This window comes from Protopterus annectens, chromosome 5.part0 (genome assembly GCF_019279795.1).
Source record: "Protopterus annectens isolate FY-2018-M chromosome 5.part0, PAN1.0, whole genome shotgun sequence".
Lineage (NCBI taxonomy): Eukaryota > Metazoa > Chordata > Ceratodontiformes > Protopteridae > Protopterus > Protopterus annectens.
The window spans coordinates 1,456,220,382-1,456,234,694 of record NC_056735.1 but is presented as its reverse complement, the minus strand read 5'-3'; the positions used below and the strand labels follow the sequence as shown (position 1 = coordinate 1,456,234,694).

The window sequence follows — 14,313 nt, the reverse complement described above, 5'->3', positions numbered from 1 at the left end:
CAACATTACTCCTCATATAGAAATTCATACAGTTGAAATTCACAATGGTGGCCATGTGAACTCTAATGTATTGAGATAATCCCTTGTTTAAATATACCAGCCACTGATCAATCTCTGTTAAGTATTTCTGCAGAGATTAAATTCTCTTGGGGAAAGAATGCCTGTGCTTTCCTCAGAAGCACACCCATTATCAGACTTAGATATGGTATGGCTTCACACCACACATATCACTTACAAGCCCACACCCTTCACCACACCCTTACTATCACTCATTATTAGTATATCAAACACACTTACTTTAAGTTACTACCCTTAAACAGTCTTCTCCAAACATGATTAACTACAAACAACAGTCCCACTTAATAAAAGAACTACTCATCATCACCTTTCTCCTGCTCTCTTACCTCTCCTCTTACCACACTCAACTACATATCAGTACCCCCCACAATGGCAAACCGAACCTCTATCCACTCCCCTGAAACTTTGTAACTTCCCTATCACACCACTAGATCTCTCCTCCTCTAGATCAGTCTCTTCTCCCACTACAAACTGTCAGTCAGAACTAACCCTCACTCCCCATTAAGAAACATTAAATTACTACACAAACTATACTGTATCTTCACCTACTCTACAAACTCATTCCCTGTAGTGACATTCACCCTAATCCAGGGTCCACCACAGCACCCTACACAAACTCTAATCAGCCAAACCCTCTGTACTATAGACCTACCTCCTCTGTCCTCTTCATTAACATAAATGCAAGAAGTATACTTAACAAAATCCAGGACTTTCACGCCCTTCTAGCTGTATATAAACCAGAAATAGCCATGCTAACTGAAACATGGCTTAAACCAGAACACCATAATAATGAGATTACAGCCCCTGGCTTTAACATAATACGCAGTGATAGAGTAGAGAAAAAGGGAGGTTGCATAGCGATATTGTTCCAAAATCATCTCACCATTTAACAAATTGGTTATAACACCCAAGAAATCAAAGATGTTGAACTAATCCTTGCCAAATTAAAACTAAACTCAAACAAACATATCATTATTGCAGGTGGCTACATTCCACCAGGCAATAACACTAACACTAATATAATGGAAAACTGTGACTTTAATACTGACTGGCTGAACTGCTCTAGCCACACTCCAACTACCCACATTAACCACCACAGATTTACCCAAATGATATCCGCCGCAACCAAAACAGACAAAACCTCAAAACGCAAATCCATCTTAGACTGGATTCTGTTATCTGACTCCACTCTAGCATGGCACTCTGGCTATTTACCTGACAGTCTAAGTGATCAACAAACAACCTACCTAATTCGAAACAGACCCCATTACATAAGCCAACCCAACCACCGAGTAATACGTAACAAAAAGACCTTTAAAACAACTGGCTTCATCAATTCACTACAAAGCTGTAATTGGACACCCCTAAAACTACTATCTCTAGATGATGCCGTACAGTACTTTAACTTCACTTTCCTGCAAATCCTAAACTGTCATGCCTCCTCCAGAACTATAAGACTAAAAGCTAACTATGCTCCATGGCTAACTAAAGATACTAAGACTACAATGAAAGAGAGGGATCTGGCCTGGAGTCAATATCAAAAGAACAAAACCAGTAATCTGAGGCAAACCTACCAAGAACTTCGAAACAAAGCCAAAAAACAAATCAAACTAGACAATAACTACTACAAAAACATGTAGGAAAAATATGCCACCAACCCTAAGAAGTTTTGGGCTACAATAAATGGCATAATCCACCCAAGTAAAACCACCATCCCAACCTCAGTACTACCAAACAACCATGACAACGTTCCCACACAATTTAACAAGTTCTTTACCAAAACAGTCCAAACCCTTACCAATGCCCTCAATACCACTAGCAGCCCTATACCAGGTGCTAGCAAAACCCACCCTACTACTCAAAGCAATACCACCAACTTTTCCCTACACCCTATACCCACTAAAATTATTTCAAAGCTCCTTAAGAAACAAAAAAAACACACTAGCTGCTGACACCCTACCAGCCAAATTCCTTTAGATAGCAGCAGATGCCATAGCCTATCCCATGTCCCTCCTCATAAACAGGTCACTTGCAGAATTCGAAGTCCCCACACCGTGGAAAACATCACACAATATTCCACTGCACAAAGGGGGCAACTCCTTAGAACTCACCAACTACCGCCCAATCGCAATACTCTCACCTCTATCCAAGATATTAGAGAGAGTTGCACATTCCCAACTACTTCGGTACCTCTTACAAAACAACTTAATCTCCAAAACTCAGCAGGACTTTAGACCATCCCACAGCACCACCACAGCTTTACTATCATTAAGAAATAGTTAACCACAATAGAAACAAAGGACTATTTGTATCTTCCATTTTCTTAGACGTATCTAAAGCCTTTTACATTGTAGACCATAACATTCTTCTCCAAACTTTATCTGCCTTAAGCATCAGCCCCTCCACTATATAATGGTTTATTAGCTACTTATCTGGTCGACAGCAAGCAGTCCTATGGCATGACCAGCTGTCCCCCTGTATCCATAGGTGTCCCTCAAGGATCCATCCTTGGCCCACTACTGTTCTCACTATTCATCAACCAAATCAATTCCTCCTCACTCACAGCATCAGTAGTACAATACGCAGATGACACCACCCTTATAAGTGCCACCCCCACCTTAAAGGAACTGCATTTCCTCACCCAAAAAAAATGTTACTCTAGCCGAAACATGGTTCACAAACATCAAACTTATTCTTAACCCCAGAAAAACTAAATTAATTATTTTCAGCCTAGGTCAGGCTCTCCCCCTCAACAACACTTTCACCATTCACTCCAAAGATAACATTCAAATCACTCCAACTGCACACACTAAACTCTTAGGTGTAGAAATAGACAACCTCAAATTTGACATCCATACAGCACAAACCATTAAATAAGTTAATAAAAAACTAGGACTTCTCTATAGGAACAAACACTTTATAACTAAACAAACCAAAGCTACTATTGCAAGAACTCATCTCTTATCCATCCTTCTCTATGCCTCTCCCATCCTTACTAATCTCTGTCAGAGTGATCTGAACAAAATGGAATCTTGTTATAACAAAATAGCCAAGTTTGCTATTGAAACCTCATACAAATCCCACCACTGTCTCACCCTTAACCAACTCAATTGGCTCAAGCTACCTCAACTACTTCTGTTTAATCAACTCACAATAGTGCATAATCTCTTCTACCTTCCAGAAAAAAACCCTGCACTTTAAAATATAATTAACCCCCACATCCCTACCAGAGCCTTACAATCTAGTTCTCAGAACCTAATAAGCGTTATCAGACACAAAAATGATGCTGGCAAATCTCTCTTTGCCTGCACTATTGCCAAAATCTGGAACTCACTACCTAGCCAAATAACCTCCACTACCTCCACAATTCAATTTAAGAAACTCCTGAGAACCCACTTCTCAAACACTTGGCTTTGTTTATGCTACTCCCCAGGTTAATTTGCACCAATACCATTCTCAAGGATTCTACTAAAGGTCCCCTAAGTCCTTTCAGTGTAAAGCTTAATAATCACTGGTTATTTCTGTAACAAAATATTGAGAGCACTTATAATTTAGACAGACAAAAAAAAACATTTTTCTTGTGTTTATATTTTATATTCTATATAAACCCTACTACTAGAATGCTGTATGCTGACTTTACTAAAGGAATTGTTAATCTATACATAACTTATGTTTCTATGGAACCTATACCTCGGTATGATATTCTTGTACAATTTCTTTATGACATCCTATTGGAGCTTTTCTCCTCGGCCTCCGCTGAAAATGGATATGTGTCCAGTCAGACTTTCCCAGTTAACAAATGTAAAATAAAAATAAAATAAAATAAATGGTCTGAGCTGACCCAAATATAATGTGGAGACATGTACTGTGATCATCAGTTAACCCCATCCCCATTTTTTTTGGGGGGGGGGGAATTATAGTAAATTAGTCTAGATAAGAAAAGATTAGGACACTTTTTAAATGAGTAGCTGACAATCCGAACAGCATTGACCAAAACTTGGAAACTTTCATTGCCCAACTTGATTTGGGAAAAAAAACAATAAGATGAATGTTGTTTTATATGAAATATACGTTAAAGGCCAGTAATCAGTTCAGTGCGTTGAAAAGAATAGGGACAAAATGGCAGCAACTTATTCATTTCTGTACAACATGAGTATACTGAAATGTTTGAGATTCAGAATTTGCTAAAACGTGTGCTACAAATATCTTAGTTAATTAGAATTAAGACATAAATGGGAAGTGTTACTTGGTCTTCTAGTTTAAGGAAAACACTTAATTGAGTCCAAATTAAAAGCACAAAGACTTCATAGAGCAGGAGAGAAACTAATCCTTCAGGACAAGCAATGGCTGGCTTGCATTGAGGGTAGAAACTATAGTATGCCCCTCCTCAACAAATTAAAGAAATATGGCTGGCACAGGGTAGTGGAGAAAGAAAACGTGCTTTCACTACCTCATGTCGAGATAATGAGGTTGTCCGTCTTTTCTGCAATTTGATAGTCATGAAACTGGAGCTATATGTAGTTTGTGCCTTTCTGATTTAATAACAGGAGTGCCTCTTATTTGATTGTTGCTGCAAGCATCATTGTGATACTTGTTTATGCTTAAAAGGCCTACTTTTGAGTGACCAAAGCCTTGGTTGGGACTAAGACCTCTTGTGCATTTGAGACAGATTCAGTATTCTGTAACTGCTCTTCATATCATGTGATGACTTTCTTCATCTCACAAATCTGATCCTAATATGGTGGAATTAACTTCTTGTTGGATGTATTATGAAAGGACAGAGAACATTCACCACATGTGCTAAATCAAACTATGCTACAATTTACCAAATAGGCTGAAGTGGTAGTTTTGCAGCACCTCTACATTTTGCAGATCCATTATTGTTGTATTAATGAAAGGTATTTAGTTTAGCAATGATGGTGTATTGCATAATTCCTCCACTAATAGTGGTAAAAGCTTTATTGTCCCTTAGGGGGCAGTCTTCCTTGAATTATTAGTTTCAGAAGGTATGTGCCCAGCAAGCTGTACTGATTCAGCATCACAGATGTTGCATATTTCCTTTAATATGAACACTACACACCAGCAGGGAATAAAAGAACATGGAACACAGGCTGGTTTCTACATTTTAGCACTATCAGTGGCTCAGCAGGTATCACACATACATTGTGAGTAAAAGGCTGGAGGTTCTACTCCTGCACAGGAAGATGTATTGCTGACACAGCAGTGCAGAATAAAGGGAGTGCTGCACTCCTTAGTATGCTGTCTCTTGGAAACTAGAAGCCTTCCTTGGCCAGCTTGATTCTGAAATGCCCCATCTTCTTGAACTGGCAGATGTAAAAGATCCCACGGCACCCATTGAAAACAGTAAGAGAAGTTCCCCAGTGCCATTTCCAAATTTCCCCTAGTAGTATAAATTCCACCTCAGGTCTCCCGTGAAATGATGCCACTAGCCTAGGGGGACTAAGCTGGTCAGAAAATGAATGATAAATAAATAAATAAATAAATAACATTTTCACCTAAAACCTTGCTTCCTAGCAAGCTAAGTGGAGAACTCCATTTTTAAAATGTACTTCCAAATGAGACCAAAGGGGCTGCTTAAAAATTCACCTCAGTTCTGATGGGTACTCTGCAAATAGAATAAATGCTGTACTTAGCAACACAAACATAAACCTCAGGCTCAGCTATATCTAGCTGAATAGAATGGTATGCCTAAATGGAAATAAGAATGCCTTACTCTACTATTTAAAAGTAATATTTTAATACTTATATATTCAGCATCCTCATTCTATACTTCACTTACAACTTTAAGGGACACTGACAAAACAGCACTTCTGATTTTTCCACTTCACAGTCAGTGAACAAAATCATGTGTTACCATCCAACAGTATGGCAAGATGAGCTTGCAGAAAACTGACATGACATATCTTGGCCTTTTTGAAAAGAATCCTTACTAGCAGCCATGCCCCTTGTGTTACTATAGAAGCAAAGGCAATGTTGGTCCGTCCGAGTTCCTTCCCAATAAAATACTTCCGCTGCTGAATAAGACCAATTAAGATCCTCTCTTCATAGCACTGGCACTTGTGACAGACAGTCTGAATTCTTTCATTACTGATTTTTTTTATTTATTTCAGTTATCTGTTAACCAGGAAAGCCCAATGGACAGAAGCATACTTCCTAACCATACAGATTTTCATAGAATGTCCAGATTTTTGCCTCAAATATTTGGTCTGTTCCTCACACAATCTGTGGTTTTCTAGCAAATCATGAAGGCATGAAATCATTAAATAATGACCAAATAATGAGTTATTACTTTAGTTTCAGACTTCATATCCTTCAGAAAAATGCATGCTAATAAAAATTATGTTATTCTAGAAGCTTTCTAAGTTTGTAAGAGCAATGTTTAAAATATGACCCTATTTTTGGGCCTTTATCTCCCCATTAGTTTAGGCTTTGTCCAGATTTCATGCATTAAGAGGATGAGAGGTATGGACAAGTGTGCCTTTTCAGGGATGACCTAGGCTAAGTGCTTTGTTGACAAAGCCACACAACAGGCAAATGGAGGCTGAATGAATCAACAAAATTTAGGACTCACCACAGCCTTGAATAAACTTCAAGTATTTCCAGTGCAAACTTTAGTTAAATTTGTGCATAATACTTGATTTTTGCTGTTTAAAAACTCTTCCTATTCAAAAGGTCTATGATCCCCTTATAGTCTTGACTCTCCAGTGTTCAAAACAGGTCTGCATATGAGTCAAGATGTTAACTTTCATGGCACTGGCACACAAGTCAGCAATTTCAACTTCCCAAACTCCAGTAATCCTGCATGAACTAAAGCAGCTTTCAAAAGCGGAACTGCATCAAGAAGTCTAGTTTATGATTTACAATACCAACTTTAGTTGGAAGTTTTTCTTTTTCTTGTTTTTTAACAGAAACAATTGCAGCAGGCAAGACAAATTATATAAAGAAAACTGCCAAGCCCTTCCCCTTTATCCCATCTTTGGACAGTACGGGGACGTTTCTGAGGAAGGGCCTCTTCTTAGTGCTACAAATAATGTACTATGCAATCCAACATCAATAAAAAACATATTGAGGTCTGAACTGTGCATTTTAAACTAATTATTAATACTTTGTCAGTGAATTGATTGGAAGTTGAGAAAAGTGGCTTAATTTCATAAACATACCACTCCCCTTTCAAAAGATGTCAGTAAAGAGGGGTGTGCTGTTGACTTAACTATGGAGTTTCTGTGATAAGGAAATAACACATGGAACTCTGTCACAAACTGATGCACTTTCTATGTTGCTCACTGGAAGTAAGGGGGAAAAAGATGAACTTATGTTTCTTCAGATGTTACTGGGAAGATGGGAGTTATCAGAATGTATTATTTTTCTCTACCACCCATCTCTAGACTATTTATTTATATCGCCTACAAATTGCCATCTAAATAAACATACTTCAGGCCATACAAATCATCTTGTCTAAGACAGAAGGTGAGACCAAATGGTTATTTTAATCTCACTGAACTATCTTTTTTTCCCAAGATTATTTTGAACAATAAAAAAGTATCTTTTAATGAAACATTAGAAATTGGTGAGAAAACACAATGAAAATACTAAAAAGCTTATAGAAATTTCTCCAGTAAGTTCTTCCAGTTTATGACATTACAGCAGTGAAGAAAAAACATCTGTGGAAGAATAAGGTCACCTTTACACTTTTCTTTGTGGTTGTATTGGCCCAACAAAAGAACATATCATGGGGGGGGGGGGTGGTGAATGCTCTTTCAATCAACGTTGCTGAAGAAAACATCTGTGGTTCAGTACGAAAAAGTCAGTGAGTAAGACCACTTATTAAATTAGAGTATCTCAAAGAAAATACATATCAGTAGTATTGCCACCCCATGGAGCTTGGTTGCTTGGCCCAATTACTAAGTGAGATGCACTCTGTTTGGGTCTGCATATCCTGTTACCCCACATATTTATGCATGGGATTCTTGTTTTCACATCCAAAGATATAAAAAACTGCACATAGGTGTGTATGCATTGGGCCCAAGTGTGTGTGTGTGTGTGTGTGTGTGTGTGTGTGTGTGTGTGTGTGTGTGTGTGTGTGTGTGTGTGTGTGTGTGTGTGTGTGTGTGTGTGTGTGTGTGTGTGTGTGTGTGTGTGTGTGTGTGTGTGTGTGTGTGTGTGTGTGTGTGTGTGTGTGTGTGTGTGTGTGTGTGTGTGTGTGTGTGTGTGTAAGTGTCCTGAAGTGGGTTAGCAGTCTGTTCAGGATTGGTTCTGTGCTTTACATGTACTTAGTGCTTGCTGAGATTGGCTGTGGCTTCCTTGTGCTTCCCTGTGACACTAAACAGTATAAAGTTGGTATAAAGAATGACTTAATGAATATATTTTAAAATATGTACCTGATCTTCCTGCTGCTCCTTTTACTCCAGGTAAACCTTGTATTCCTTTCTCTCCTTTTTCACCGGGAAGCCCAGGACTTCCTAAAAAAGCATGGAGTATGACAAGCCATGAAAAATTGTAATGATTTATATGATAATTATGAGTAATGCAGTAGATAAAAAACACATACCTGATTGTCCTGGGAGTCCAATATCACCTTTATCTCCAGGATAACCAGGCATGCCTGGAATGCCAGCAATTCCCTTTTCACCCTTCCCTCCAGAAGGACCTCTGATACCTTCGAAGCCTGGGTCACCCTATGGAAACATTCAGACGCATAGAGGATAAGTGCCTTGATTTTGATGGTGCCACAAATAAAAGAAAATAAAAATATTGTCTACCACTGATGCCATTATACATTGAAAACTGATTAATTATATCTTATACAGTAAACCAGACAATAACAAAAAAGGGCTAGCTAAGTAGTTTCTTTCAAAGCATTTCAGCTTGCATATTCTTACTTCATAAAATGTCATCATCAGCCAGAGAAACATTCATCAGCAGTCATTAAAGAGTAGCTGCACTCACCGCCAATATAACCTCATAATAATGAACCATTAAGTGTTAATAAGGCTGTGGCTTGATATGGGTATAAAATAAATTAAACTCAGAAATAAAAGTAAATAATCAAACAAACAAGAAGTTTCTTCATGTCATCAATTCTATGTAGGACATACATCTACTGAAGGACACCTAGAAGGAAGCAAATTAGGAGCATCACACTGACCCTCCTGTTTAGGATATGAACCTACTGAAGGACAGATGGAGGGATGCAAACTAGGAATTATCACATTGACTCTAGGATGGCAGACATATGAAAACTCAACATGCCCAAGATCAGCAACTGGATAGGAATTGCTGATGTAGGACATACATCTACACCACTTCAACAGACCCGCTCACCAGGCTGAATAAAGAGAAGGTCACGGTGAGCTGTCTGTCGGGTGCTAGGATCCACCACATAACACAAGCACTCAGGTCACTCCAAAGCAAATACAAATATGACTCAGTCATTGTACATGCTGGTGTGAATGACCTGAAACGTACCTCCCTGGACTACATGAAAAGAGACATAGAGGAGCTCTCTGATCATGTAGCCCAGGCTGGTATGACCCTGACCTTGAGCAGCATCTTACCCTCACCTAGAATGATGCCACAGTACAAAGACAAAATGATCAATTTTAACAATTGGCTAAAATTTTGGTGTCATTCAAAGGGGATCCAGTGTCTGTCAGCCTGGGATGACATGCTCGACAAGCCACGTTGTTTCGCTAGGGACAGCTTGCACCTGTCACCACTGGGCTTTCGAATATTGGCAAAGGCTCTTGCCACCCCCATAGTGCCTTTTTTAGGCAAGGCTCAAAAGTCAAACCCACCCCCATAGACAGCACAAGGAACAAGAAACTAAGGGTAATGCTGCTTAACGCCAGAAGTCTTAACCTCAAGATGCACGCACTCAAAGCTCTCCTCAGCATGGAGAACATCGATATCTGTGCAGTGACAGAAACCTGGTTCAAGGCTCCAGAGAGCACCCCAGCACTACCAGGCTATACCTTATATCATGCTTTTTGGCCCCAAAACCTGGACCGAACCACAAAAGGAGGGGGAGTTTCCATATTTATCAAGGATATCCACACCTCCAGGTTAGTGGCATTGCACGAAGTATGGGCGACCATCCATGTGCAACTAACAGTGGGCAAGACTGCTTTTCAGTTTATAGCATCCTACAGACCACACTCTCAAAGTCAGGAATCCCACTCGGCTTTCCTGAAAACATTGGAGAACATGAAGATCTCTCCGAACACCATTATATTGGACGACTTCAACTACCCAAACATTGACTGGAAGCACTACTCAAGCCCCAGCACCTTAGCCCAAAGGTTCCTGGAAATTATAAACTCAAATGCTATGGAACAACTAGTCACCACTCCCACAAGAGGGGACAACATACTAGACCTGATCATTACCAACATGGGGACTCTATGCTCCACACCAGAAGTATATCCCTCATTGGTAAGATCAGACCATAAATTAATTTCACTGGATGTCCACATCCCGACCCCACCCCCAGCCCAGAAAACCACAGTGAAAAACTTCTCAAAAGCGAACTTCTCACTTCTCAAAACTGAAGTGGAATCCTTCAAGGCCCCAGGGCCAGTGGAAACTACGGCCCAAACTGCAGAATCCTATATAAACGCATTCTACGGACATCTCCAGGAATGCATGGATCATGCTATCCCAAACAAAACCAAGACCCAATCATCCAAAGGCAGGCATCCAGTCTGGTGGACCCCTGCCATAAATAAACTGTACAACAGAAGGAGGAAGCTACTACATGATAGAGCAAAATCCCTAATAGGGAAGGCATCTCTGATCAGTACTAGCAAAAAATTATGATCCCTCATAAAATCCTCCAAGGCCAGCTTCGAGAGAAAAATTGCACAGGACACCAAAGACTATCATAAGGCTTTTTTCAGTTATGTTAGGAACCTGGGATGCAACTCCCAGACTTGTTCTGAGTTGATTCTAAACGACAAAAAATACACTGAACCCACAGACATCGCCAATATCCTGGCAGACAGGTTCAGTGCAAACTTCTCCACCCCCTCCCCCCAAAAGAGCAAGTATCTATTCCGGCAGAGGGCTGCCTCCCAAACATCTCTGATGCTCAGGTGAAGGCTGCCCTCTCCAAAGCAAAAAACACTGCTTCCATGGGACCAGATGGCGTCTCAGGTTGCGTCCTACATGAACTCCAAGAGGAACTAATCCCTCAAATAAAACAGCTATACAAGCTCAGCCTCACTACAGGATATGTGCCCACAGAATGGCGTACAGCAACAGTGGTCCCACTCCACAAAGGTGGAGCCTCTACGGACCCTGGAAACTATCGCCCCATAAGCCTGACTAGCTTAGTCTGCAAGGCTATGGAGAGGATCATCATGGAGCTTATAAAAAAAGACATTGTGGACCTACAGACACTAGATCCTACCCAGTTTGGCTTTGTCAAGGGCAGATCCTGCCTTTTGAACCTGGTTGACTTCTTTGAAACAGTCACCAAAGCCATAGATGAAGGGAAGGTAGTCCACACAGCCTGTCTGGACCTTGCAAAGGCATTTGACACAATACCCCACTCGGGCATCATAGATAAGCTATCCAGCTTAAATATAAACCCCTATGTCACAAGATGGGTCGCAAACTGGCTCAAAGACAGAACCCACAGAGTGAGAGTTGCTGGAGCCATGTCAGACTCGAAACCGGTCACAAGTGGCATCCCACAGGGTTCTGTCCTGGGACACTCTTGTTCGGTATATACTTTTCCGAGGTGCAGGCAAACGTGGGAGGACTATGGCTCACCAAGTTCGCAGATGACTGCAAACTGTGCGCCATAATCGACTCTCCAGCTGACACAAACATCCTTCAAAAAGGTCTCACAGAGACAGATAACTGGTGAGAGTGCCATGGTTTAAAGCTAAATGCCAAAAAATGTATAGTCATACCCTTTGGCAAAAACAATGTGCCCACAAATTACCACATAGGCAGAAACCCATTAAGTACAGAGAAAGTTATTAGGGACCCGGGGACCTAAGTTGATAGCAATCTCTCCTTTGAAAACCACATTGCCAAAGTGGTTAGAAAGACCTTCTACATATCCCACCTCATCACGAAGGGTTTCACATCTAGATCAAGAGAGGTAATCGTGCCCCTTTATTCATCCCTCATCAGGCCCATCATAGAATACAATGCCCCTTTTGGGATGTACCTTACCCGACACCTGCAGCAATTAGAAAGACCCCAAAAGTATCTCACCAAGAGGATCAAGGTTCTCAAACAGATGCCATATGCTGCTCGGTTAAAAAAACTCCAGCTCTACTCAGTTGCATACCACCTACTTCGAGGCGATCTATGCCTGACATACAAAGCTATGTCAAATCCAGAATTAATGGACATGCTCCAACTCAGTAAATCTAAGTCCCTTAGAGCCACACACTCGAGGGACTTGAACCTCAGCACAGAAATAAATAGAACTTGCTGGAGGGACAGGTTCATAACCCAGAGGCTCCCTTCGCTCTGGTTTCATGTGAGGCAGAGCACCTCACTGAATCTCTTCAAGAAGAATCTCGATAGGTGGATGGGGGATCGTAGGTTTGTCCCAGGGATTAATCCCGTGTCACTATTAGACAGAGGCACAGTAAACTAAACCTTAAAAAGGGCACAGTATACTCAAATCAAGGGGTGGAGTAAGCCATACAGAATCGGGCTAGGCTTATAATTGCCCCAGGGCAGATAGCCTAGTATGAACCTATGAACCTATGATAATCTGAAATATTCACTTCCAGTGGTTTTATAACATACTTTGAGTTGGTGTTATTTTGCAGGAAGTTCTGATACAATAGGAGACAAAAGGAATACAGTCCCACATTTGTACCTAAAGGGGTAAAGTCCATATTTTCAACATTTTGTTGTCAGCAGTCATGATCAAACTCCACGTGACAACCTTACTAGTATAGATCAGGTATCTAACAAATCTGCTGAATGAGATACCCTTAAAGACCCTGTGTTAGTGCAAGAATATATGCAGGTAAATCATTAGGTTTTTACCTCAGGAAAAATATAAGGGTTGTAAATTATGGAGTGGAGTGACAAACTTCACAAACTACAAAAGCAGACCATGCAAAATTTTTTAGATGTACTTCTTTAGATGAAGGAACAGAGTAGATACATTTATATTCACAGAGTATTTTTATTTATCATCTTCTGATCAAGCTAGTTCTAATAGGCTGGTGGCTGCATTTCAGGGGAAACCCAAGGTGGTATTTATACAACTTGAGGAAATTTGGCCAGGGCATTGGAGAACCTCTCCTACTCTCTGGAGCTGCTTAATGGTGCCATAGGACTCCTGCAGCAACAAGGAAGAGGCCTAAGAGAATAAGCAGGATGGAGGAGGACAGAAAAGGCAGTTTGGAGGTAGAAAGTGAGAATTTGGAGAACAATTTGTTTGATATGGAGCATCAGAATGTAAACAAAGATTCCTCTGTAGCTGATGTTACAAATGAGTAGTGTTTAGCTGTCTCAGTGAAGAAGGAAGTAAGCGGGTCTGTTGAAGTGGTGCAGATAACAGAACTGGGCTCAGTAGGTCTTGCAGATGATGTTCCGTTAAAAATAATCAAGCAGGATAATCCAAGTTACAGTTCTGCTGTTTCATAGGGTGAGATGGCAGATGACTTTTCTGGAGGTGCTGAAGATGGTAATGTGGCAGCAGAGAATGCAGCAGTTAAAACCTATGCAGCATTGGCAGAAAGTAAAAGAGAAAAGTAGCAACAGACTGAAAATGAGTTTAGTTTTGTAGCAGCAGATAATGCAGCATTTAAAAAAAACATATTCAGCAGTGGTAGCAGGCAAAAAAGGAAATTATCAAACAACTCTATGAAAAGCTACTTTTAAAAGGAAGAGTAGACCAACTGTGAGAATAAGAACAAAAAAAAAGTGTCACTGTAATAGACAGATAATATGTTTGGGGCAATTTGGTAACTGTCTGGGTTTTAAAGCACAAGAAATTAGGCAGTGACATTTTGTGACTTAACATTTGAAACTGATGGATTGATGATAACATTTCTGGAACTATGTAACATTTATCCGTGGAACAATTATTTGTTTTCTAGTAGCAACTTAAAGGTTAAAAAAATACTTTGCACTTTAGAACTGATGAACTGGAAGACCATGACATTAAAAAAATGCAGGGAGGATTTCTATGAAACTGTTGATAACATTATGAAAGTTAGAGATGCATAGAATTTA

At 40.2% G+C, this 14,313-nt stretch overlaps 1 protein-coding gene across 1 annotated transcript in view; it reads right to left on the bottom strand.

Annotated features, from left to right (window-relative positions):
• The window catches only part of COL4A1 (collagen type IV alpha 1 chain), a 1,084,337-nt gene that overhangs the window by 174,262 nt on the left and 895,762 nt on the right, over positions 1-14,313 (bottom strand). The window contains exons 38-39 of the mRNA XM_044071271.1: positions 8,648-8,774; positions 8,478-8,558 (exon numbers count right to left, since the gene is read on the bottom strand). Coding sequence (XP_043927206.1) covers positions 8,478-8,558; positions 8,648-8,774 — 208 coding nt within the window. The remainder of the gene's footprint in view (positions 1-8,477; positions 8,559-8,647; positions 8,775-14,313) is intronic.